This window comes from Hippopotamus amphibius, chromosome 3 (genome assembly GCF_030028045.1).
Source record: "Hippopotamus amphibius kiboko isolate mHipAmp2 chromosome 3, mHipAmp2.hap2, whole genome shotgun sequence".
Taxonomy (NCBI): domain Eukaryota; kingdom Metazoa; phylum Chordata; class Mammalia; order Artiodactyla; family Hippopotamidae; genus Hippopotamus; species Hippopotamus amphibius.
In genome coordinates, this window is record NC_080188.1 from 109,424,590 (window position 1) to 109,451,915 (window position 27,326).

Genomic DNA, 27,326 nt, shown 5'->3' on the forward strand with positions numbered 1-27,326 from the left:
ACTTTTGATGAGTAGAATTGCTCTTGTAAAATTCATCAAAGATACTCTAAATATTATTATAAATGTAGCTCATTTATACAAACCAACAAATTATCTCCTGAAATTCTGAAGTATGAGTGGACTTTCCTGCAAGAGTAAATTTCAAATCTACATGAAAATTGATATAATTATCATGAGTTAATGAAAGATTCACTAGAATATTTTAATCTGATTCTCACTCTATCCCTTTTTAGAGTTTTCCTTTGTTTCCTCATCTTCGATAAATAATATTCAATAAAATTCTTAACATCTGAGGAAAATTTCATTAGAATGAAGTTGCTTATGGGGTATCAGTCAATGAATAACACATGAAACTATGGGTTTTATGAAAGGCTAATATAGCATTGGTCACAGTATGTTATGAAATTGTAGTTATAAAATGAGGGTGGATGCTGAATAGGCAGTATGATACTAATTACACAATTCTAAAGGTATAAAAATAAGCATCCTATGAACAAAAAATAATTGGGAGATATTTTTCAAAATGTTACAACAATTTTGATTATTTTCATATTGTTCTTTGAGTTTTTTATATACTTATTTTGTTTCTAATATACAATTTACTTGTGTAACAGCATGACACAGTTAAATAAAAAAGTTTTATTGTGAAAAATGTATTAACCCATCCCTGTTGGTTTCAGTCACAGCATAAGTGTTTCTTTAGAAATAGTTTCTCCACCACCTCAGACATAAAGTTAGAGCATCACAAAGGATGACCAAACCTCACTGTATGGCTCTTTAGGGAAAAGAAACTAGCTTCTCAGAATCTAGTATAGCTGCATTTAATCCTTGAACTTTTTATCCTTAGAGACTAAGCAATCTTCCTTGGAAATTGGTCCACAGGGATGACCAAATGCTGCATTATCATCAGTCCCAGTATATGATGTACCCTGGACTTATCAGGATGAGAGGCATACTCTGCTCCACTTATGTAATTACACAGTTCTTTTTAGACATAAATTCCTGGCAAATATTACAGGTGATCAGGAGCTGAATGGAATTTCTATGTTGATATATTTTTCAGAATAAAACAGAATGAATGCACTAAAATTTGGAAAGAACTTATCTCAAATAAAACATATTATATTATGGAAAATTTTGACTGAAATGGTCTTCATGTCTTATTTGTGAGCAAAATTTGAGGTTGACATACTTCTAGACAGATAATATTGGAAGAAAGTGTTTTTCACCAGCTTTGGCTCCTGGTAAGTGTTATTCTCAAAATTAGAAGATTTTAAGTAGGATCAAATAAAATAAGGACATTATCAGAAGAATAGGCATAAGTATATTATCTAGGCTATGCCAGGTATTGTGGAACCAGTAATACAGAACTGATGAAACCAGGATCTACAAACAATGTTTATGCTTTAGAAATATCATTTTGGGTGAAACTTGATTTTTAGTTGTCAAGTTAGGAAAACATCATATATTTTGGAAATTAATACTAACATGCAGTCTATAAGTTTAATGCACCCTACTAAAGTCCACTAAGGTTGAAATTTATTTTTCATTAGTATTAAGTCATATTGGAATAAAAAAGAACAGTACATGATGCCTTAAAACTCATCTTCTATCATTTATTGTATTATATCTAGCACTTTTTTCCTCAGGTTTCCTGAAATAAATTACAAATAGGAATATAGTACTATGGGCATGCTCTCTGGGGTCAATCTATCTTGGTAGAATTACACAGCCAACAAATAATAGTTCTGACTATGGATAATTTACCTAAATACTCTGTGCCCTTTTCCTCATCTGAAAAATGTGGCTAATAGTACTACCTATAATATAATAATCTCATAGTAATTAAATGCTTTAATAAAGAGAAGCATTTAGAACAATGCAAGCAAATCTTAATTATCCACTATATTAGTTATTATATTATATCCAGATGTCAATTTGTAACTATATCTATATTTGGCAATCAAATTAAGATTTTTCTCTTCATATTCTGTACACCCCTCATTATTATCCTTTCTAAAAGCACTAAACTAATATAAGTATGTCACGTCATTCATAGAAACACAAAATTTTGAAGTAATTCATGCTAAAAGTATCAAATCTGATTTCTCAACAGTTTAGAGCATGTGAACACTATGGGTAGAAGGAATATCACACAGGTGTCTGACTTCATCCTCATGGGACTGACAGATTCTGAAGAGATCCAGCTGGTCCTCTTTACACTCTTCCTCCTGATCTACCTGATCACTGTGCTGGGGAATGCAGGCATGATGCTGATCATCTGCCTGGATCTCCAGCTTCACACCCCCATGTATTTTTTCCTCAGTCACCTGTCATTTCTTGACCTTTGTTACTCAACTGTCATCACCCCTAGAACCTTAGAAAACTTACTGATGTCCACCAAGTATATTTCATACCTGAATTGCTTCACCCAGATGAATTGTTTTATCTTCTTGGGTGGCACTGAATGTTTTCTTCTCTCCTCAATGGCCTATGATCGCTATGTAGCTATCTGCAACCCTCTACATTACCCAGTTGTTATGTCCACAAGACGCTGCTGCTCCCTAGTCTTTGGATCCTGTTTAATTGGCCTTATGGACTCCTTTGTCAATGTGATTTGCATGAGCAGATTGGATTTCTGCAACTCCAATGTAATCCATCACTTTTTCTGTGAAACACCTGCAATTTTAGTCCTGTCCTGCACTGACACACAGGACTTTGAAATCATGATATTCATTTTCACTGGCTCCACCCTAGTAGTGTCTCTTATCACAATATCTGTGTCCTATGTGGCCATCCTGTCTACTATCCTGAAAATTACATCCACTTCAGGGAAGAAAAAAGCCTTCTCTACTTGTGCCTCCCATCTCCTGGGAGTCACCATTTTTTATGGCACTCTGATTTTTGCTTATTTAAGACCAAAGAAGTCCTACTCCTTGGGAAAGGATCAAGTGGCTTCTGTTTTCTATACTATTTTGATCCCCATGCTGAATCCACTCATATATAGTCTTCGAAACAAAGAAGTAAAAAATGCTCTCAATAGAGTCATGCAGATTAGAAAACGCTCCAAGCAATTAAAATAAGACTGAAGCTAAACTTTTAAGCTTATCTTTGTTTGGTTCTCTGTAATGTATTTCCTTGCTTTCTGTCCAAAAACAAGACAAACTCTTTCTTTTTTCTTTTCTTCTTGCCTCCCTCCTTTCTCTCTTTGTTTCTTTCTTTTTATTTCCCTTCTTTCCTTCCTTCCTTCCTTTTTTCTTTCTCTTTCTTTCTCTCTTTCTTTCTTTTCTTTCTTTCTTTCTTTCTCTTTCTTTCTTTCTTTCTTTCTTTCTTTCTTTCTTTCTTTCTTTCTTTCTTTCTTTTATTTCTTCCTTTTTTTCTGTTGAAACATCCTTTCCTTGACCAAATATGATCTTGGTCATTTCTTGGAATATAACTCTATGAATCCACATTGTAATTGGGAACCATGAAATATGTTAAATCTGTTGTCTAAATATAAGCATTTTCAAGGGCAAATGGTTTGAAAATTGAAAATGTTATCACTCTTTAAGCTATATCGTACAAATTTTTAAAGCTTCTTATTTAGAAATAATTTGACTTTAAACATGGCCAAAGTAGCACACAGATTCCCCAGGGTACATCTCTATCCAGATTCTCCAGATGTTATTGTCTTACAGAAACATAATATAATGATCTAAACAAAAATTAAAATGGATTCAGTACCAATGTACAGATCTAATTAGAAATTCAAAAATGCCCTAGTAATGCTCTTTTTATGATTCAAGATACAATCCAAGCTGTCACATTATATTCAGTCGTCCTGTCTCTTTAGACTCCTCCAATCTGGGTCAGTTGTTCAGTTCTTTTTCGTTTTTTATCATACAAATTTTATAATGGAAAAAGCTCCATTTGGGGAACAATGATAACAGTTTTAGAAATTATTTCCTTTACTTTGTGGAGAGGCAATACAGCACAGTGATTATTAGCATTTGCTTGGGAACCAAATATTCCAGGATGTAGATTCTAGATCTGCAATGCTTTCAGCTATGTAACATTTAAAAAATCATTGAAAATTGGAGCCCCAATTTTCCTCTACTGCACAAAATAAATAACAATTCCAGGTCCATAGAGTTATTGTAAAGATTAAGTCAGATATGAATGCAAAGTATTGAAGGCAGTCCTGATTAATGCTGGCCATTATCATTAGATCACTCACATTCGTGCAGTATTTTTAATGTACAATGGCTTTTTCTTAAAGAATAATCCATTGTGTTTTATGAATTACTTTTGATTGATTTAAAGGACAAGCACACAAACAGCTAAGGAAAAAGTCAGCACTTCATAATTTTGGATTTGGAATGGAATATGCTAATATTGGAGAAAATCTGAAAAACATTGAAAAAACTTAAGAACATAGAAATGGCCTAAAATTATTAACAGCTTTGTATGTGTCCATCTAGTTTGATAGTTATGTGTGCATGTGTATAAATTGTAAAATGAGCAACATTTATTTCATTTCCTATGTACTTTTTGCAGCTTTCTGTGTACATTTACAAGCGTAATGTTTGATTATTTCTTTGTCATTGAAATCTAAGATGAATGTGCTTTCAGTACATGGGAAAAAATTAGACTCATTTTGCAATACTTTGGATATGGAATATTTGCAGTACATCAAGTTAAAAACTTGCATGCAGTGATACATCTTTGGTTGTTTTCTGAAAACATTTAAAACCACTACCTTTGTGTAATGTGTCAACAAGCTTCAGTAAATTTCATCTTTGTTGAAATTCTGTGTATTTTAAAACATAACTGCCTTCTCCTGATTTCTATAAGTTTGCTGTGATCATTAAAAATAAACTCTTGAATTAAATGCTTAATTCATTTGTTTTAAATTTGTCAACAGAGACAACTTTTAAAGCTACTAATTTATAATAAATTCAGATGTGGCAACTCACAAACTTTAGTCAGGTAGAGTGCTTAAATTTTCTTTATTTTAAAATTTTTCTTGTACATAATCATTAATTGCAATTTTAATTTTCTCTCCTATTTAAAGGTTATTTAGGAACATATTTTTAATTTTCATAATATGTTATATTTTTTAAACTTTTGTAACCAAATAATTTTTATTCAAACAATAATAATTGTAAAAAGTTTATTTTTTGAAATTTAGATTGTTTTCTCTGTAGAACTATATATGATTATATTTCTTACCTTTTAAATGTTAAAAGTAAGATGCAAAGGTTCATACTCTCTTCTAGGAGTTAAACCTTAAAATTATTTTTACTAATTCAAAACTGCAAATAAATCTATTCAAGTTTTTTAAATGTGCATTAATTTCCCCTATGTAATTTATTTAAAAAATTCCCTTATCATATATGAATGTCATTTGAAATCATTATGACTTATTTTGCCGTGATATCCAATCTATATTAAAGCTATTGCTATATGTTTATGCTTGCATTTGCTTACTAATATACTTTTTTTGACTCCTTTTTCATCTTTTATATGTATAATGTCATTTCCTATATTTAAGGGTTCTTTTCATTTTTCTATTCTTTTTACCAAACTTTATCTTTACCATTCTTTCATTTCTATTTCTATGGCTACGAAATGAGTCCTCTTTGTTGGCAAATATGGACAACAGATTCTCTGATTTTTTGGAAAACACCTAAGTTAGAAAAATTATAATTAAATTAAGCCAAACTCTAATTAAATTAAGACTACCTTATTCTTTTCACAATACAGTTTAGAAACCATTTATATAGTATCATTACACATATGTAGTATAATCTATGGGCAATATGAAAGATTTAGACTATTTGCATTTGCCCCCAAGATTCCTTTACATTAGTGCATAGTGTATTTTATGTAAAGTGTGGTCTGAAGTGTAATTTAAACATAATATGTTTTATTATGGGGCCATACCAAAATGTTATTTATCTAAAATTAGAGAAAATAAGACAAGAATAGAACATGCCAAAAATATAAACAGCTGTGTTTACTTCCAAATAATTGATAGATATAATGGTGATAACATATTTTGCTAAGCACTTATGATATGCCAGATAACATTCAAAGAGCTTTAGATACAGAGTGAAAACAGTTAATCTTCACAAGATAACTTTCAGGTAGGTACAAGCAATGTCTACATGCTAATCTCAGGTGATAGAAAGCTGTCATTTCTACTTGTTCAGACATACTTGCTAAGACATAAAAGGAATCCTGAAATTTTCTCTTTATGTCACATGCCTCATATCCAATCTATCAGCATATTATGTTGATTCAGAGAACAGATTATATTTGAATTCTGACTGCTTCTCAACATTTTTTTTCTGCTATGACCCTGGCATAAAGAATCATCATCTGAGTCTTACAAATATTGCTTCAGCTTCCTGGCTGTCTCAAATTGCATTTAATTTTCTCTGTTATTTAAAAGGTGTTTAAGGAACTTCCCTGGTGGTGCAGTGGTTAAGAATCTGCCGGCCAATACAGAGGACATCAGTTCCAGCTTTAGTCCCGGAAGGTCCAACATGCCATGGAGCAACTACTGAGACTGTGCTCCACAACTACTGAAATCTGTGCACCCTAGAGCTTGTGTGGCACAACTATTGAGCCCATGTACCACAACTACTGAAGCCCACACATCACAACAAGGAGTAGTTCCCACTCACCACAACTATAGAAAGCTCATGTGCAGCAAGACAGACCCAAAGCAGCCAAAAAAATAAACATAAATAAAATAAAATAAAATAAAATAAAATAATAAAATAAAATAAAATAATAGAGCGTATTTAAGAATGTACTTTACATTTTCCAAGTATTTGGTATTTCGGCTTAAACTTTTGTAAGTAGACAGGTGTTTTTTTATCAAAGGATCATGATCATAAAAAAAAAAATTCATGTTTTGGAATTTAAATTTTTTTTTTCAGAAAATATATGTTTGATTATTTTTCTTCCACACTTCTTTTTTAACTTTCTATTTTATCTTGGAGTACAGTTGATTAACTATGCTGTGATAGTTTCAGGTGTACAGCAAAATGATGGATATATAATCATGTATCTATTCTTTTTCAAATTATTTCCCCACGTAGGTTGTTACATAATATTGGACAGAGTTCCCTGCTCTGTACAGCAGGCCTTTGTAGCTTATCCATTTTAAGTATAACAGTGTATACATGTCAACACCAAACTCCCTAACCTTCCATAGTTTTTAAGTGTTAAAAGGCAAAACTGTAATTCTCTTCTGTGAGAAAAAAGTTTGTTATTTTCAATAATTCTAAACTGTCAAATTATTCCAGTCTTTTAAATATGCATTATTTTTCCCTGCTTCATTTATTTAAAAAATCCCCTTATACATGAATGCCATTTGAAATCATTATTACCTATTTTTTCCATGATATCCATCTTTTCTAGACTCTACATTTATAACTATTTATCTTTGTGTTTGCCTGCAATTGTTTTATAATATACTTTTTGGCTCCTCTCTCATCTTTTATTTTTTTGAAAATATTTTTTATTAATTATCTGTTTTATACACATCAGCATGTATATGTCAACCCCAATCTCCCAATTCATCCCACCACCACCACCCACCCCCAGCTCCTCCCTCATCTTTTATAAACATAATGTCATTTCTTATATTCATGGGCTCTTGTAACTTTTCTACCATTTTTATAAACTGCATTTTCACCTAGCTTTCATCTATATTTTTATGATTAGGAAATGTACTCTGTTACTTTGTGTTAGCAAATATGGTCAACAAATTTTGTGATTTTTCTGGACAACACTTAAGTTAGAAAAATTATAATTAAAGTAAATTAAACTTTAATTAAATTAAGATTACCCTATTATTTTTATAATACAGTTTAGAAACCACTTATATAATATCATTACACATATGTAATATTTTATAATCTATGGGAAACTTCAATGATTTGGACTATTTGTGTGTGCCTGATAATTCCTTGCTATATTAGTGCATATCAAATTTTATATAAAATGTGGTCTGAAGTAATTTAAAACATAATATGCTTTTTCATAGTGCCATGGCAAAATGCTATTTATCAAAAATATGATAGAGAAAATAAGTTAAAAATGGAACATGCTCAAAACATAAACAGCTGTGTTTACTTGCAAATAATTAAGATATATAATGGTGAAAACATATATTTCTAAGCCCTTCACATCTACCAGACAACATTCAAAGGGGTTTAGATATACAGTGAACATAATTTACCTTCACAAGATAACTTCCATGTAGTTACCAGGAATATCTATCAATACATTTTAATCTCAGGTGATGGAAAGCCATTTTTCTACTCATTCAGGCAAAGACTTACAAATAATGCTGAAATTTTCTTTATCTCACACACTTTACAATCAATCTATCAACATAATATGTTGACTCTAAATACATATTATATTTGTAGTCTGACTACTCAACATTTTTTTTGCTTCCCACCATGGTCCAAGGAACCATCATCTCAGTCTTAGAATTATTGTTGCAACCTTCTGGCTTGCCTCTGGTTGGCCATATCCCTCTAGAATCTAAATGTCAGTGTAAGAGCCAGAGCAATACTGTTAAACAGTAAATTGGATTATATCACTTTCTTCACAAATCCTGCAAGACTTCTCATCACACTAACAGTAAAAATGGCCACTGGTTCACGATGACCTTGTCTCCATTCTTTACCTCTATGAACTCATTCCTTCCTATTCTGTCAATCATACTACTTTGATTTGACTACATGGCATCCTAACTCTTCTGTATACATTAGTCCTGATACTGCCTGGAATTGTTCCATTTTCTCTTCCTCACTCAGAAACTTCCTTTTCATAGACAACTGCATGCTTTTTTTTTTCTTATTCTATTCTTAATAAAAACATCCTTACCACCTTATTTAAAATTGTATCTGTTCCCTCCCTTCTTTCATGCTTCATTTGTTTTCCATAGCAGTTATCTCCAGCTAACATTTTATGTATTTTGCTAAAGCATTTTGTTTCTTGTCTGCCACCCCACACACACTGTCATGCAAGCTTAATGAATGCAGGATTCTTGTTACTTTGTTCAACCGTGAAGCCTGAGCACTTAGATCTATGCTTCAGTAAATGAATCTGAAGGTTGCAATTTACAGTTAATGAAACTGGAGCACAGACAGATTCAAAAACTGGTTCATGGTGACTCCACTAGTTACAGAGCAGCTCACATCTTAACCCAGATAGTCTAACCCTAGTGTTCACATTCCTCATCACCACTCTCTGATAGGACATTTTCTACAAAATTGTACTGCAATTATCAGAGCTGAAAAAATAGAATGCATTACTATACTAAAGAAAGCACTAAATAAAATACCAGGGGCTGTTGAAAGGTGTATGATTCTGGCAGACATTACTTTCAGAAATAAAGAAAAAATTGTGATTAACGTGAATGTCCAACAGTGGAAGAAACAGTTTAATAAATGTGGATGAATGGATATAATAGATTATAAGAAGGCCATTTCTATTAAGGACATGGAACAAATATTGATGGAATACCTCTAATAATCTAAAGATGTTCAATATGTTATTTAATTTAATCCTCATAAACATATGAGGCAGTTACCACTACTGACACTTTGCAGACAAGGACACTGAGGATCAAACAGAGTAAGAAATTTTCAGATGTTCATAAACCTAGTAATGATATTTCTGAACACAAACTCATAACATTTGAAATGTTATGATTATAAAGACTTGAAATTTTAAGGTATTAAAAAAATAAAAGATTTATGATATATACTTAAGGGAAAAATACAAATGTACACAAGAAAAGAGAATGTGTTGTCCAGATCCTGGTTCTCAAATACCACCCTCTCATAAAAGCTAACAGGGATCCTTGGAGAAGTGATTGTTTCTAGAGCTGACTCCATGAAAGTATAAGATAAACCTGGAGTACATTTTGTTGCCAAGATGTAAGAAGTGAAAACAAAACAAACAGGCAAAAAAGGACAAGAGCATGCCAAAGAGCAAAGCACCAGGAGCTAATTGAATGATGGTTCCATTAGCAAAGCTAGAATAACTTGAGCAACTAATAAAATGATGGTAGGATTAGGTAATAATCCCAAAGAACAAAATAAGTATCAATGAGAGTGTACTGGTATATGTAACCACCTAGCTAACTAAGTAAATACATGAGAAAGAAAGAATTGTTCATAACAGAATAACTACAATTAAAATACATTGAAAGAATAAGGGGAATGGAAATATACTATGAAAACACCACAGTAATTATTGGTAGAGGCAACATGTTGATGGTAGCCAAAAAGTATGAAAGAAATATAGACAGAAATCTAAATTTTCTTCTATATACATATATACATATATATGTATCCATATATATATAGACACATATAAAAAACAAAGTAAAGAACCATAAATTTACAGTAAAGAATTCTGGCACACACTACCTTAAGAGTAACCAAATTTACCATCATTAATAATATCACTTATCAACATCATTTATCCTCTGATAAGATGAAAAGGGCATACGTATCATGTCACTGGTACTTTTCCCCATAATTAATAAGTTCAAGTTAATCAGGAAAAAACATCAGGTTAACTCAAATTGAGAGACATTCTTCAAAATACTTGAACAGTCATCTTGGAAAGTGTCAGTCAAGAAAGAAAAGGAGAGAAAATGGGTCAGTCACAGATTGCTTCACCAATTCTCTGCATGCATCTGCATGATCAGCAGTTTGGCATTCTGTGATGCCAGCATCAATCATTTCTCTGTGACACCACAGCTCTTTTGGTGCTGTCCTGCATGGATGCATTCAGCACAGAAATGGTAATCTTTGTTTTAGCAGGGTTCACCCTTCTTAGTTCTCTTCCTCATCACAGTCATCTACATTGCCATCATCTCAGATCATGGTCCTGAAGATCTGGTCTGCAGCAGGCAGGCAGAAAGCCTTTTGCACCTGTGCCTCCCACCTCATGGGGGTGACCATCTTCTATGGCACCCTGATATTCACATATGTGCAGCCTGATAATATACCATCCTTGATGCAGGCACAGGTGGCATCTATACTCTATACCACTGTCATTGTGATGGCTGAATCCACTCATCTATAGTTTGAGGAACAAAGACATAAAAATGCTCTCCTGAGAGTCATACATAGAAAACTGTTTCCATGACATATCTTTGCATGTGGCAATTAAAGCAAATCTGTATGGTTTCAGGCATTCAATTGTTTCAACAATTAGGACAGGAGTAGAGTAACTTCAAAGACACAGCATGAACTAAATAGTCTGAAAAAATTGATATAGACAATCTTACTTACAAGGCAGAAATAGAAACAAAGGTATAGAACAAATATATGGATGCCAAGGGGGAAGGGGTGGTGGTGGGATGAAATGGGAGACTGCACATTACATATATACACTGCTATGTATAAAACAGGTAACTAATGAGAACCTACTGTATAGCACAGGGAACTCTACTCAGCACTCTGTGGTGAGCTAAAGGGGAAGGAAATCCAAAAAGAATGGGATATAGGTATATGTTTAGCTGACTCACTTTGCAATACAGTAGAAACTAACACAATATTATAAAGCAATTATACACCAATAAAATTAATAAAATAATAGAATACAGAGAAAGTGAACATAAAGTGAAATGAGGTTATAGAAGTAGAGAGAGTTCTATGCTAAATAAAGATTTTTGGTTTTTGCCTTAAAAAGTTAAATAATAACTTAGAGTCTTGACACATGAAATGTGAACTATTTTATTTGTTTATATGGAATATTGAATCACCATGTACCAGTTCATTTCAGTACATAAATTATTCAGACATAGACATGCACAAATTAGTAAAGAAAGCATCTGAATGGTGACTAACACCCTCCCTGAATACTATAATGTGAGCATGTTACCACACTACAACGTTACACAACTATTAAATTGACTTTTCATATGCTTTGACATCCTGTTTTCTCAGTCATCTACAAATTGAGAGCAGAAAATTAGCAGCTTCAGTGGTGATGACACAAATATTATTCACAAGAAATGATAGAAGAGAGCCCGAGAGCAAAGGGAAGAGGGCAGGATTCACAAGAGCAAATGTAAGTCCCAGGTTGGATGGGCACATGGTAGAAGTTATTTCAATAATGACTAACGATAGCAAGAGAGATTGTGTAATATAGAGAAATTTCTGGGTAAGGTGGATTCATTCTGACATAATAGTTAAAAGTTTGATCATTTATTTGCAAAACATGATCTCTGATTACACAAAAATGTGGTGCATTTATGCAGTGGAGTACAGAATCCATCAAAAAGAGAAGAGTTGAATTTCTTAATCACCATAATATGCTTCCCTGAGTTCAAAGACTTGATAAACTTTTAAATGGGTGTGTGCATGTTTGTGTGTGTAGATCAATGGAGTACTAGCTGTAGCACAAATCATGAGGCATTTTGGAGGTGTCTAGAGAGATTCTCATTTCTCCAAATTAGGCAGAAAAACTTTAAGTCTGGACTATTAAGAGGAGGAACTTGTGTTTTTATTTTATTTTGCCTGAAAAGACATTAGATGTAAACCTTATTTAAAGAATTCTCGCAGACATTGTTAACCAAATGACCCTTGGAAAAGATGAAATACTAAGTACTGCCTTCTCTGTGCATGAATCACTGAGTAGTAGCCAAAGGAGTTGGGCAGTCATATTTCAGTGTGTATTGAAAGGAACTGAAGATTAATTTGATGAGGTGCTTTTGAAAGAAAATGTGTGTTTTAGTGTTTTTCTCTCTCTCCAACAAGAGTGTAAGCCCTGTGAGAGAAGTGTTTGCTTGATCATATCTTGCTCTCCACAGCACATAGCAAATTTATCACATATGCAATGTGTAGGTAAAGGTTTTCTTTGTTTTTTGTTTGCTGGTGAAAGCACAGTGATGAATTCATTAAGATCAAGGATTCCGCCTTCCTCAAATTTATACGAGGGTGAGTCAAAAATTATCTGCACTCTGGTTGTATTAAAATTTCTGTAAATTCTACAGGCAGGGTGCGGATAATTTTTAATTCACCCTCATATCTTTCTCTTGTATTTGGACAGTCCTATGGATACTAGCACTCACAAAACATTAGTTTCATTGAAAATTCTATTTCTAAAATTCTTTCAAAATCATCCCATATTTATATATTAAAAAAGGCATGGTTTTTAACAGATAGATTTCTTTTCAAAAGATATTTTTCTTTAATCATTAGGATATGGAAATGAGTATACAAAAATTTATATCAGTACTTTGTATGATTTTAAATCATTGGAGTCAACTTGTTAGGGCTTCTCATATATTGTAAATCACAAACAAATCTCCTGTAAAGATAGTCAGCCTTCAGTCTTGGATGTAGCTGAAGATAATCCATGTGAAGGTATCTGTGTGTGCACATGTATATATTTGGTTTTAAATTTGTAATTTTCTTCTCTGATCTATATTATTTGTGTCTAACTCCTGAAAAATTCATCTTAAAACAAAATGTTTTGCATCAGAACGTATTGTAAGTGACAACTCATGAAACATGCTACGTGATATTTTAGGGAAACATTGAGGCTACAGTTTTATTTCATTACTCTTTCCTTTTTAAGCCTACATGAGATTTTTTTTCCCCTTCTAACAAAAGTGTCTGATTCAGATTGGTTGCTCTCAAGATATTTCATATCATCACTGAGAATTATTACACTGATCAGAATTCCCTTTCTTTTTTTTACCATGGATTTTCATTCATACATTATAACTACAACACTCAAATTTTTATATTTGTGTGAAACATCATGGCTGATGAAACATTTATATTTACAGTGGCTCTAATTGTATATATTATTTTTATTTTCACCTTCATTGAATATGTATTCTTATGTAGATAATTTCAGGACCTTGTATGTATTTTGTATTAATAAAATTATATACATAATTGTTTTTTTTATGATTTAATGTTCCCTTGCTAGTCTCTCTCTTAAGAGCAGAAACATACCACATTTTTCTTCTTAATCATAAGAATTAGAAATATATTTTGTTTGTCCAGAGTTATGGTTAAATGTCCATATGTATTTCAATATACTTATATTTATCCCTGGTATACATTTCATCATTCTCTCTTTTAGCTGCTCTTTCTATACCTTCCCTATAAATCTGTAATGGGCCAAGCAGGTATTACTAGGTGCTAGGAAAAAAATGATAAATTCAACCTTAAGGGGAGCAGAATTTTCTATGCCAAAATATGCCTTCTTGGCATAAGGATTGTCTTTAGCTGGTTATTTTTAAGAAGCAATAGACATGAAGCGAGAGAGTAGCACAGACACGTATACACTACCAACAGTAAAATGGATAGCCAGTGGGAAGTTGTTGTATAACAAAGGGAGTTCAACTTGAGGATGGATGATGCCTTAGAGGACTGGGATGGGAACGGTGAGGGGGACTTGAGGGAAGGTGGGGGGGGAGTTGAGGGAGGGAGGGAATATGGAGATATGTGTATAAAAACAGATGATTAAACTTGGTGTACTCCCAAAAAATAGTAAATAGATAAATAAAATTAAAAAAAAACAAATGAATGGATAAAGCAGATGTGGCATATATATACAATGGAATATTATTCAGCTATAAAAAAGGGATGAGATGGAGCTATATGTCATGAGGTGGATAGACCTAGAGTCTGTCATACAGAGTGAAGTAAGTCAGAAAGAGAAGGACAAATATTGTATGCTAACTCACATATACCGAATCTAAAAACGGTACTGATGCACTCAGTGACAAGAATAAGGATGCAGATGCAGAGAATGGACTGGAGAACTCGAGGTTTGGGAGGGGGCGGGGGGTGAAGGGGAAGATGAGATGAAGCGAGAGAGTAGCACAGACATATATATACTACCAACTATAAAATAGATAGCCAGTGGGAAGTTGTTGTATAACAAAGGGAGTTCAACTTGAGGATGGATGATGCCTTAGAGGACTGGGATGGGGAGGGTGGGGGGGGGGACTCGAGGGAGGGTAGGGGGAAGTTGAGGGAGCGAGGGAATATGGGCATATGTGTATAAAAACAGATGATTGAACTTGGTGTACCTCCCCAAAAATAATAAATAAATAAATAAAATTTAAAAAAGAAAAGAAGCAATAGACAAAGGAGAAGTTCTAAAATCTAAGTAGAAGTTGCCCTTTGGCAAGAGGCATTTACATTTATTTTTATTTCATTTCTAAAAATTAATTAATCTATTTATTGGGTGCATTGGGTCCTCATTGCTGCATGCGGACTTTCTCTAGTTGCGGCAAGCGGAGGCTACTCTTCATTGCAATGCACAGGCTTCTCTTTGTGGTGGCGTCTCTTGTTGTGGAACACTGAGGCTAGGCATGCGGGCTTTGGTAGCTGTGGTGCATGGGGCTTTGCTGTTCTGCTGCATGTGGGAATCTTCCCAGACCAGGGATCGAACCTGTGCCCTGTATTGGTAGGCAGATTCTTAATCACTGCACCACCAGGGAAGTCCTATTTCATTTTTTAAAATTTTTATTGGAGTATAATTCATTTATAATGCTGTGTTAGTTTCAGGTATAGAGCAAAGTGAATCAGTTGTACATATACATATATCCACTTATTTTTTTTCAGAGTGTTTTCCCATATAGGCCATTACAGTGTTTTCAATGGAGTTCCCTGTGCTATACAGCAGGTTCTTATTAGTTATCTATCATATTTGTAGGAATGTATGTATGTTATTGGCAACTCCCACTTTATTACCCCCCGCACTTATACCCTGGTAACCATAAGTTTGTTTTCTACATCTGTGCCTCTACTTCTGTTTTGTAAATAAATTCATTTGTACCCTTTTTTTTAGATTCCACATAGAAGCGATATTATATATTTGTCTTTCTGTGTCTGACTTACTTCACTCAGTGTGACAATCTGTAGGTCCATCCATGCTGCTGCAAATGGCATTAGTGTTCTTTTTATGTTGAGTAATATTCCATTGTATATATGTGCCACTTCTTCTTTATCCATTTCTATGTTGATAGACATTTAGGTTGCTTACATGTCCTGATATTGTAAATAATGCTGCAATGAACATTGCAGTACATATATCTTTTTGAGTTATGGTTTTCTCCAGGTATATGCCCCAGGAGTGGGATTTCTGGTTCACATGGCAGTGTAAGGCCACACTATAAAACTCCTAGAGGAAAACATAGGCAGAATACTCTTTGACATAAATCACAGCAAGATCTTTTCTGATCCACTTCCTAGTAATGAAGATAAAAAAAAATAAACAAATGAGAAATAAACTTACAAGCTTTGTACACCAAAGGAAACCATAAATAAAACAAAAAGACAACCCTCAGAATGGGAGAAAATATTTGCAAGTGAAGCAATTGACAAGGGATTAATTTCCAAAATATACAAACAGCTTATGTATCTCACTATCCAAAAAACAAGTAGCTCAATCAAAAAATGGGCAGAAGATCTAAATAAACACTTCTCCAAAGAAGACATGCAGATGACCAGAAAGCACATGAAAAGAGGCTCAACATCACTAATTATTGGAGAAATGCAAATCAAAACTATCAATACAAGGAGGTATCACCTCACAGCAGTCAGAATGGCATCATCAAAAAATCTGTGAATAATAAATGTTAGAGAGTGTGTGGAGAAAAGGGAACCCTTCTCCACTGGTGGTGGGAATGTAAATTCATACAACCACTATAGAGAACAGTATGGATGATTCTGAAAAAACTAAAAGAGGCATTTACATGTAAAAGGGATATTTCCATTTGCAAGGATGTCTCTCTCTCTGTACCAGAAAGGAAACAATGACTAAATGTATAGTCAGTGAAGAAGGCATGGATGTGTATCTGCATTATGGTTTTCCTGACTCCCAGCCACACACACATCTTCTTTTGTCTTTAGCTGGAGATGGTATTTAAAGTACTGGCTTTGACCCTTGGTGGAGTTACTCAGTTTTCCTGCGTATCTCCCATGTATACAAGGGGGATATGTGTTATTAAATTTCTGTTGTTTTTTCTCCTTTTATACTGCCTTTCATTACAGGGGGGTGGGCTCAGCCAAAAACCTAGAATGGTAGAGGGAAAATTATTTGTTGTTCCCCACAAATCAAATAAAAGAGGGAATAAAGGGATACAACTTAGATAACAATTAATGAATTAGAGAGGAAAAAGATAATTTAATTGGATTGATGCAAACAAACAAACAAACAAAAGAACCATTCTTCCATGAGTCAAATAAGAAAGAAAAAAGAAAATAACTAGAATAATTCAGAAGAGAAAGAAAACAAATACATGTGTTTGTTTTCTTTCTCTCCTGAATTATTCTAGTTATATATATATAGCATAGTTAAAACTTTATTAAATTAGGGAATGAAACTATACCATCATTAAATTGAGAAATTTAAAAAATCTCTGATCAGGCTTTGGATTTTCCTATGACACAATAAGTAGCATAAGAATAGCCTGAAATCATAAGCAACACTGACCATATACAAAATGGGTTTCAGTTCTGGGAGAATATTAAGCAGGAAAAATTTACTCCTGCTAATTTTGCAATCACCATAGTTTCTGAGGTGGCATTGACATAGAAAATTACCATTTGTCTCTTATTTGGCTTAACTCCTAAAGTTGCCTATTGTCCAAAAATGTTAAAGCTGGCTTTTATTCAAGCCAAGTTGAGGATTATAACCTGGGAACAGCCTCTTGGAAAACTCCAAGAACTGTTCTACCTGTTCAAGGTCAAAGGACTGTCATGTAAGTTTTAGAGACAGAGGGCTAAACATTAAATGAAATATTATTGACAGTGAACACAAGCCAGATTTAAGCAAGTAATGGATCACGGGTCCTCATGGCCCCATATGAGATCGAGAAGCACTGTTGTGTTGTAAGGAGCTGTCTTGCTGGTGCTGGGGGAATGATGCTCCTTGTGACTGAGCAGGTGTTCCTGCTGGTGGGGAGGTGTGGTGGGTGCATCATGCAGATACACGTTCACAGTGGGGGAGGGGGCACAGGGCAGGGAAAAGTTTTTATGTTTAAATTTTTCTTATCTTGCCATAAAATATAGCTTTATTTCACACCTGGTTTAGTGGCACTAACTTTTTATGAATAGAATTGCCCTTCCCAAGTTCATCAAATTTATGATAAATACAAATATAGCTCCCTTATCCACACCAACAAATTATCTTATGAAATTCTGCATATGAGCAGACTTTCCTGTAAGTCACTTTTAAATCTACTTGAAAATTGGTATAATTATCATGAATTAATAAAAAATTCACAAGAATATTTTAATATGTTTCTCAGTCTATCCCTTTTTAGTGTCTTCCTTTTTTCCTCTTGGATAAATAATATTCAATAAAATTTGTAATATCTGAGGAAGGCTTCTAGAATGAAGTTTGATATCAGGTAAAGGCTAGTATAACATTGGGCATAGTATATTCTGAAATTTTAGTTATAAAATGACCATGGACACTGAATGTGCAGTATGACACTAATTATGCAAATGTAGTGGTATACAAGTAAGCATTTTATGAACAAAAAATATCAGGAGAAATATGTCAAAATGTTGCAACAGTTTTTGTTATTTTCATATCATTCTTTGAATTTTGTTCTATTCTCATTTTCTTTCTTATGAACGTGTTTACTCCTATAATAGTCACACATTTAAATATAAAAGTTTCATTGTGAAACATATATGATTCCATCCTTGATGCTTTGAGTCATAGAGTAAGTAAGTATTTCTCTAGAAATAGTTTCTCTACCACTCCAGGATAAATTTAGAGCATCGCAAAGGAAAACCAAACCTCATTTTGTGGCTTCTAAGGGAAAAGACAACTAGCTTCACAAAACCTGGCATAGCTGCATTTAGTCCTTGAACTTTTGTCCTTGGAGACATGCCAAGTAATCTTCCTTGGAAATTGGTCCACAGAGAGAAGCAAATGTTGCATTATCATTAATCTCTGGTATATAGGTACCCTGGAATTATCAGGATGGGAGGCATTATTCTCCATTTACGTATGTACACAGTAGACCTCAGATATTCATTTTAGACACAATTTCTTGGCAAATTTTACATTTCATCAGCAGCTGAACAAAATTTCCAGGTTAATTTACTGAACCCTCAGAATAAAACAAAATGAATGCACTAAAATTGAAAAAGAATTTATCTCAAAGAAAACACATTATATTACAGAAAATTTCAACTGAAATGGTCTTCATATTTTATTGGTGAGCAAAATTTGAGGTTGACATATTTCTAGACAAATAATATTGGAAGAAAGTGTTTTTTCACCAACTTTGGCTCCTGGCAAGTATTACTCTCAAAACTAGATTTTAATTAGGATTGAGTAAAATGGGGATATTATCAAAAGAATATGCATACAGATATCACTTAGACCTTACCCTTAGTAATGCCAGGATTTGTGGAACAAGAAATATACAGTTAATGTCATCAGGGGTCTAAAAGCAATGTGTATGTTTTAGAAATATAATTGTGGGTAAATATGATTTTTAATGGTCAAGTAAGGAAAGCATCATATCTTTTGGAAATTAAGGCTAATATGTGGTCTATCATTTTAAAGTTCACTAAGGTTGAAATGTCTGTCATTAATAATGTTGATAAAAAAGAACAGTACATGGTACATTAAATCTATTGTTCTATTATTTTTATATATCTAGCATTTTTTCCTCAGATTTGCTGAAATTAATTATACATAGGAATATAGTATTATGGGCATGTTCTCTGGAGTCAGTCTAACTTTTAGAATTATAGGGTGAACATTTAATAGCTCTGACTCTGGATAAATGAACTGGCTAAATTCTCTGAGCTCTTATTCTCATCTAAAAAATGTGGCTAATATTACTACCTATTGTATAATAATCTCATAGGAACTAAATGCTTTAATAAAGGGAAGCATTTAGAAAAATGCCAGGCAAATTCTAATTATCCAATATTTCACCTTTTATTATTTTATATCCAAATGTCAATATATACCTATTTCTCTATTTGGCAATCAAATTAAGATTTTTCTCTTCCTACTCTGTGCACCCTTCATTATTATACTTTCTAGAAAATCTAACTAATATAAATATGTCATGTCAATCATAGAAACACAAACCTTCTTGAAGTATTTTCTGCTAAGTGTTAAATTTGATTTCTCAACAGTTTAGTGCATGTGAACACTATGGGTAGAAGGAATCTCACACATGTGTCTGACTTCATCCTCATGGGATTGACAGAATCTGAAGAGCTCCAGCTGGTGCTCTTTATGCTGTTTCTCCTGATCTACCTGATCACTGTGCTGGGGAATGCAGGCATGATGCTGATCATCCGCCTGGATCTCCAGCTTCACACCCCCATGTATTTTTTCCTCAGTCACCTGTCATTTCTTGACCTCAGTTACTCAACTGTCATCAAGCCTAAAACCTTAGAAAACTTAATGGCATCCACCAAGTATATTTCATACCTGAATTGCTTTGCCCAAATGAATTGTTTTATCTTGGGTGCCACTGAATGTTTTCTTCTTTCCTCAATGGCCTATGACCACTATGTAGCTATCTGCAACCCTCTGCATTGCCCAGTTGTTATGTCCACAAGTCGCTGTTGCTTCCTAGTCTTTGAATCCTACTTGATTGGCTTCATGGACTCCTTTGTCAATGAGCTTTGCATGAGCAGGTTGAATTTCTGTGACTCCAATGTAATCCACCACTTTTTCTGTGATGAACCTGCAATTTTAGTCCTGTCCTGCACTGACACACATGACACTGAAATCACAATGTCCACTTTTGCTGGCTCCACCCTAGTGGGATCTCTTATCACAATATTTGTGTCCTATGTGTCCATCCTGTCTACTATTTTGAAAATTACTTCCACTTCAGGGAAGCGAAAAGCCTTCTCTACTTGTGCCTCCCATCTCCTGGGAGTCACCATATTTTATGGCACTACTCTTTTCACTTATTTAAAACCAGGTAAGTCCAAATCCTCCAAAAAAGATCAAGTGGCTTCTGTCTTTTATACTATTGTCATCCCCATGCTGAATCCACTCATATATAGTCTTCAAAACAAAGAAGTAAAAAATGCTCTCATTAGAGTCATGCAGATTAGAAAAGACTCCAAGCAATTAAAATAAGACTGAACCTAAACTTTTAAGTTCATGTTTTTTTTTTTTTCTTCCCTACAGTGTACTTCCTTGGTCTCCAGAAACAAATGTACTTATTTATGTATTTATTTATTTATTCATTTATTTATTCTGTTAACCCAGTCTTTCCTTGACTAAATATGATATTTGGCATTTCAAAGACTATGCCTCTGGAAAACACATTGTAATTGTAATCCATTAAATTACAATATATATATTTAAGGGCAACTGATTTGTAAAATGCAAAAAGTATAGCTGTCACCTTTCAAACTATATTGTACCAATTTCCACACATAATCCAACTTCAGAGAATGTTATGATGGAAAAGAGCTCCATTTTGGGAAGAGTGATACCAGTTTCATAAACCGTTTTATTTACTTTGTGAAGAAGCAATATAGCACAGTGATTATGAGCACTTGCTTTAGAATCAAACATTCCATGTTTTGGACTCTAGCTCCATTTTGGCTGCATACCCCTTTAAAAAATCACTGAGAATTTAAGCCTCAAGTTTCTTCAGCTGCAGGAGATAAATAACAATTCCAGGTCCATAGAGTTATTGTAAAGATTAAGTCAGATATGAATGCAAAGCATTGAAGGCAGTCCTAATAAATGCTGGCAACTATCATTAGATCCCTCACATTCCTGGAGTATTTTTAATATAAAATGGCTTTTTCTTAAAGAATATTCACTTGTTTTATAAATTACTTTTGGTTGACTTAAAAGAAAACACAAAAGTGGCTAAGAAAAAGGTCAGCACTTCACAATTTTGGATTTAGAATGGAATATGTCAATGCTGAAGAAAATTTGAAAACATTGAAAAATTTAAGAAAATAGAATTGGGAGATTGGGATTGACATATATACACCAATATGTATAAGATAGATAACTAATGAGAACCTGCTGTATAGCACAGGGATCTCCACTTCTCTATACAGTAGAAACTAACACAACATTGTAAAACAATTATGTTCCAATAAAAATAAGTAAATAAAAGAACATAGAAATGTCCTAAAATTTATTAATAGCTTCGTATGTATCCATAGTATGGAGGTTCCGTAAAAAACTAAAAACAGAACTACCATATGACCCAGCAAACCCACTACTGGGCATATACCCTGAGAAAGTCATAATTCAAAAATACACATGCACTCCAATGTTCATTGCAGCACTATTTACAATAGCCAGGACATGGGAACAACCTAAATGTCCATCAACAGAGGAATGAATAAAGAGGATGTGGTACGTATATATAATGGAATATTACTCAACCATAAAAAGGAATGAAATTGGGTCATTTGCAGAGATGCGGATGAACCTAAAGTCTGCCTCCAGAGTGAAGTAAGTCAGAAAGGGTAAAATAAATATTGCATATTAAAGCATATATGTGAAATGTAGAAAAATGGTACTGATGAGCCTATTTGCAGGGTAGGAATAGAGATGCAGATATAGAGAACAGACATGTGCACAGAGGAGGGGGGAAGGGGAGGGTGGGATGAATTGGGAGATTGAGACTGACACATACACTATCAAGTGTAAAATAGTGTGAACTCACTGTATAGCACAGGGAGCTCATCTCAGTGCTCTATGGTGACCTAGATGGATGGGTTGAGGGAAGAGTGAGACCCAAGAGGGAGAGGATATATGTATACATATAGCTGATTCACTATCTTTGTACAGGAGAAACTAACACAACATTATAAAGCTACTATACCTCAATTAAAAAAATTAAAATAAAATAAAAAAGTCCAAGAAAAAAAAAAAAAAGACTTGAGGTCAGAAAGACTGTATGTATCTTCAGGTCTGTTCCTCACTAACTGTACATCCTGGGGTACAAGGCTGAACTTACGTATCTTCCAATCACATCTAATTCTTTTTAAAAAAGCATTAAGTGAGATAATGGAAATAAAATTCTTTGCACAATGCCTAGCATATATGAAATACTCAATATTATATTTTGATCATGACTTATCATAATAATCTCTGATCTTCAAAAAGAACTTTATATTTTACCAAATAATAACATCACTCAAGAGGAAAATAGGCTTAATTTCCTTAGTCCTTAAGCATCTCAGAACATGTAATCTTTTGGACATCACAAAAAGTGGAAACAAAGATGAAAATGTCCAATTGGAACATTTGACTTCAAAGCAAAATTTAAAGGATATTTTTACAAGTTGATTAAATATTACCAAATCCCAAACAGAATAGAAAAGAAAAGAAAAAACATGGTGAAATAACACACAGGATAAGAATAACTAGACTTTTATGAGACTTTTAGGTTATCTCTCTAAAATGGTCTTCATTCTACGATGAAGAGGAAAAATGTTTTTTAAAAGTGAAATCATGACTTTCATACAAATATAAAAAGAACACAACAAAGATTTTTTTTAGTTTGTTGAATTAATAGTATAATATTAATGTTATAATATTAACACATTATAATATATTACTAGGCATATTATAATCAGTCAGAAGGAAAGGAACATCCTTAAAATTGTTCAATAAGGGAGGTGTAAAAAATTACAAATAAATTCAAAACTTTCTTTAAGTTTAATGGTCAGGGAAATCAATCAAACTTCCACCAGAAAACATTTGCAATTTGATCAACAGAAGTCATTTGACTATTTATCAGTTTTCTACAAATTAAAAATTTATAAAATAGCTAAAGGTTGTAAAAGATGTAATTCTTATAGAATCAATAATTCCATGAGAGTGCTATAGATAACAAATAAATTTCCATGAAGACACCCAATTATTTTATATTACATTTTAGTATTTTATAATAATTTTCCTGATAAAAGTTAAATTTATTTAGCAGATATACACTGAAAGAAGTACAGATGCCTAATGTATAAAATACATTTATTTAAGGGAAAACTATTTTGTCATGTAGTTTTATTTTCTTTACAAAGATAAAACACAAACATTCTGCATCTCAGGGAAACCAGTTGAGAAACATCATACTTAAAATGGGAGATTAAAAATAGTTTAATATGTTTACTTGTCAACCTCTGCAGAGAGTTGAGGGAAACTAATAAGGAATGATATAGCACTGTGGGTCTGGTAACAGTAGGATGCTATCACCACGATACGACCTGGGAGAGCAGGGGAGAGAGAGATCTAAGGAACCCAGGAGGCCCATCAGAAAGGGTGCAGCCTCAGTTAAAGACACCGAGCCATTGACAAACCACAACAGGGAACCAGGACAGTAAACACCCTGACAGTCCTTCTTCTCTTCTAACCTGCCCTCTGATATTCAGCTAGGGCTACCTCTTGGCCAGAAGGTAAGGGAGCTGGTTGGAGCAGAGCAAAGAAGACAGCTGCTCAGATTGCAGAGAGTGAGAGATCTCAATAGGGAAAGGTAGTATATCTATTTATTGGTCCAACTGTTTACATAGTTTTTATTTTACTTTTCTTTAGTTTTTTTTTTTTTTTTTTTTTTTTTTTTTTTGAAGAAATAGAGTAAACACTATTTTTGGAGTTAATGGGAAAAACAGAAAACCCAGGGGAATGAAAGTCTTCTAACTTATTTATTCATTTAATTTTATAGAACACCAGTGTGAGTCAGACTCTGAACAAAGTACTGGTGATAAAGGGATGAAGATATATGCAGATTGATGTGTCAGACTTACTTAAGTGACTTTTAAATGGAAAAGGGGAGTGAATTAGACTTAATCTGTGTGTAAAGAGTGTGGAGAATCAGAACCATTAGCTGTACATTTTTTTTAATATTTAAGGAAAAGTTCTTAATATTTCTTATTTTCTGAGAAGCAATCAAGTTTATTACATGGTGATCTCCCTGTGCCAGGATGTCCCTCATCAAAATTTCAGGGACCACTTGTCTGAAGCTGTGGAAGAAGGATTTGAGCATCCTTGTAATAAGCTGAATAAATAGCTACAGATTTCACTCTTTGTATAAAATAGAAAATGTAGCATGTTCCTTCTCCTGCACACCATGGAAAAAGTAGCATCTATTATTAAAATGCTTTGGATTTACATGAAAACCCAAAATATACATTTCTCATCACCCAGCTATTAAACATACTGTCTTTACAGGTTAATTCCCCACTTCTGACTTCATCATCAGCACTGAAATGGAAGAAAACAGGATGCATGTGACTGAATTCATTCTAATGGGACTTATACAGATTCCTCAGATGCAGAGAATTATATTTTTGGTGTCCCTTATCACCTACATTGTTACTGTCACAGGCAACTTGCTCACTGGTGACTATAATCTGCAGCCAGGCTTTGGACTTCCTGATGTATTTCTCCCTGGCCTTCTTATCCTTGATTGATGCCTGCTATTCCTCTTCCATAATCCCTAAAATGCTAGCTGATTTGCTCTCTGATTCAAAAGCTGTCTCTTTCAGTGCCTGCATGACACAGCTCTTTATTGAACATGTCTTGGAAGCATCAGAGATTGTCCTCCTTGTAATCATAACCTGTGACATCTACATGACCATCTGTAGACCGCTGCACTATGTGACCATCATGAACCACTGCATCGGTTGCCTCCTGGTGGAGGTGTGTTGGGCAGTGGGGTTTCTCCGCTCTATCAGACAGATTCTAGTTACTCTGTTCCAGTTCTGTGGCCCCAACATGGCTCACTTCGTGTGTGACATGTTCCCCCAGTACAACTTGTCTGCACTGATCTTTTCTGTGCTGGTCTCTTGTTTGCTGCCAATTGTGGGATAATCCCTGTGATTACTTTTGTAATGTTGTTGGTACCCTGTGGGGTCACTCTGTGCTCCATGAAGACTCACAGCTCTGCACAGAGGAAAAACAGCTCTGTTATCTGTAGCTGTGACTGGGAGCTACTTTTCCTATAGATAAAGTCATAGCAGTTTTTATACTCTGTTACTCCCATGTTAAACCTTGTTATCTACACAGTAAAGGATACAGAGGACAAAAATGTCATTAAAATGTTATTAAACATGAAGACAACATCAGATAACAAATGACCCAATATGAAGATTTTTTTCTCTCATGATTCTTACATTTTTATATTTTATTACTAGAAAATCCTTCCCATACCTCTCACCTGATACTAACAGCACCTCTGCAAGGTAGATACTACCATCATTATTCCCATTTCACAGATGAATAAAAATGAAGTTCAAAGAAGTTCAGTAATTTGTCCAATATCAGAGTCAGAACTAGTATTCAGATTTGCATTCTTCTAGATCCAAATTTGATACTCTTTCAACCAATTCAAAGGATACCAGAAAAAAGATATTTCATCAGAACCTTTCTTGTTTTGTAGTAATTTTAAATTTTCCTTTTTAATTACACACATATAATGTGCCTGTGTATGTAAGCAGTTGGCTCTCAGAAAACTGTATGGCCTACTGGTATCTAGGACAGTGTGGAATACAATATAGAAAGAAGATGCTTACCAGTAATCTATTGGCACCCATTTGATATACCTAATATTTAAAATTATGTTGTATTTCTTGATTTGTTGGGTAAAAAATTGTCAGTGATTATAAAAATTACTTGTGATGTATTTAAAGTGATATAAAAAATTTAGTGTTCTCAAATTCTCACAACATTATACAATTAAAATTTGATGTTCTAATTTTACAGAAAAAAAATGAAGGATCTGAATGGTTAAATAATTAGATCATAGAACATGAAAGTCAGCTTTGAGTCCAAGTACTATTAGTTCACATTCTGTGATCGTTACATTATACAGAATTCCTTGGGGCTGGTATTTTATTGTGATTTGTTATACAAAAGAGTTTTTTTTTTTATTATATGCCATAGGAGGTGATACATTATTAGATTACCAGTTATTAGTAGTAATTAAATGCAGATGTTTTTCAAAAGCACACAGGAAAATAAATTCATGAAATAATTTCACCCTTAGAAAGTTGGCTTTACACCTACTTCCTAGAATCTGGAATCCTCACTGAAAACTATTTTTGGAAATTATTTATAATGCAACACTACAGTTGGCCAAATAAAGTATTCCTGAGCTAAAGAAATGCCTAACTTATGAGACCTTCTTGTGAATTAATTTTGGCTCTTTTCATAAATAAAGTATGCTACCAAAATTCAAATGTGTTTTTTGTCTTAGATGTGTTTATAGTTTTCTCTTTTGACAGAAAGTTCCAGCCTCTCACTTCATGGATACCATACATTTTATTGAAGAAATCAATGGATGATATGATGTAACA

The 27,326-nt window shown here is 33.6% G+C and overlaps 2 protein-coding genes and 1 pseudogene across 2 annotated transcripts; all 3 read left to right on the forward strand.

Annotated features, from left to right (window-relative positions):
* The first annotated feature begins 2,135 nt into the window (after positions 1–2,135).
* LOC130850192 (olfactory receptor 8H1-like) lies at positions 2,136–3,083 on the forward strand. The gene has a single exon (XM_057729594.1). It carries the CDS (start codon positions 2,136–2,138, stop codon positions 3,081–3,083), a length of 948 nt encoding a protein of 315 aa, XP_057585577.1.
* A 17,107-nt stretch (positions 3,084–20,190) lies between these two features.
* Positions 20,191–21,135, forward strand: LOC130850168 (olfactory receptor 8H1-like). Its single transcript, XM_057729557.1, has one exon. It carries the CDS (start codon positions 20,191–20,193, stop codon positions 21,133–21,135), a length of 945 nt encoding a protein of 314 aa, XP_057585540.1.
* Positions 21,136–25,238: 4,103 nt separating this feature from the next.
* LOC130848619 (olfactory receptor 4C12-like) lies at positions 25,239–26,108 on the forward strand (annotated as a pseudogene).
* Positions 26,109–27,326: the final 1,218 nt, after the last annotated feature.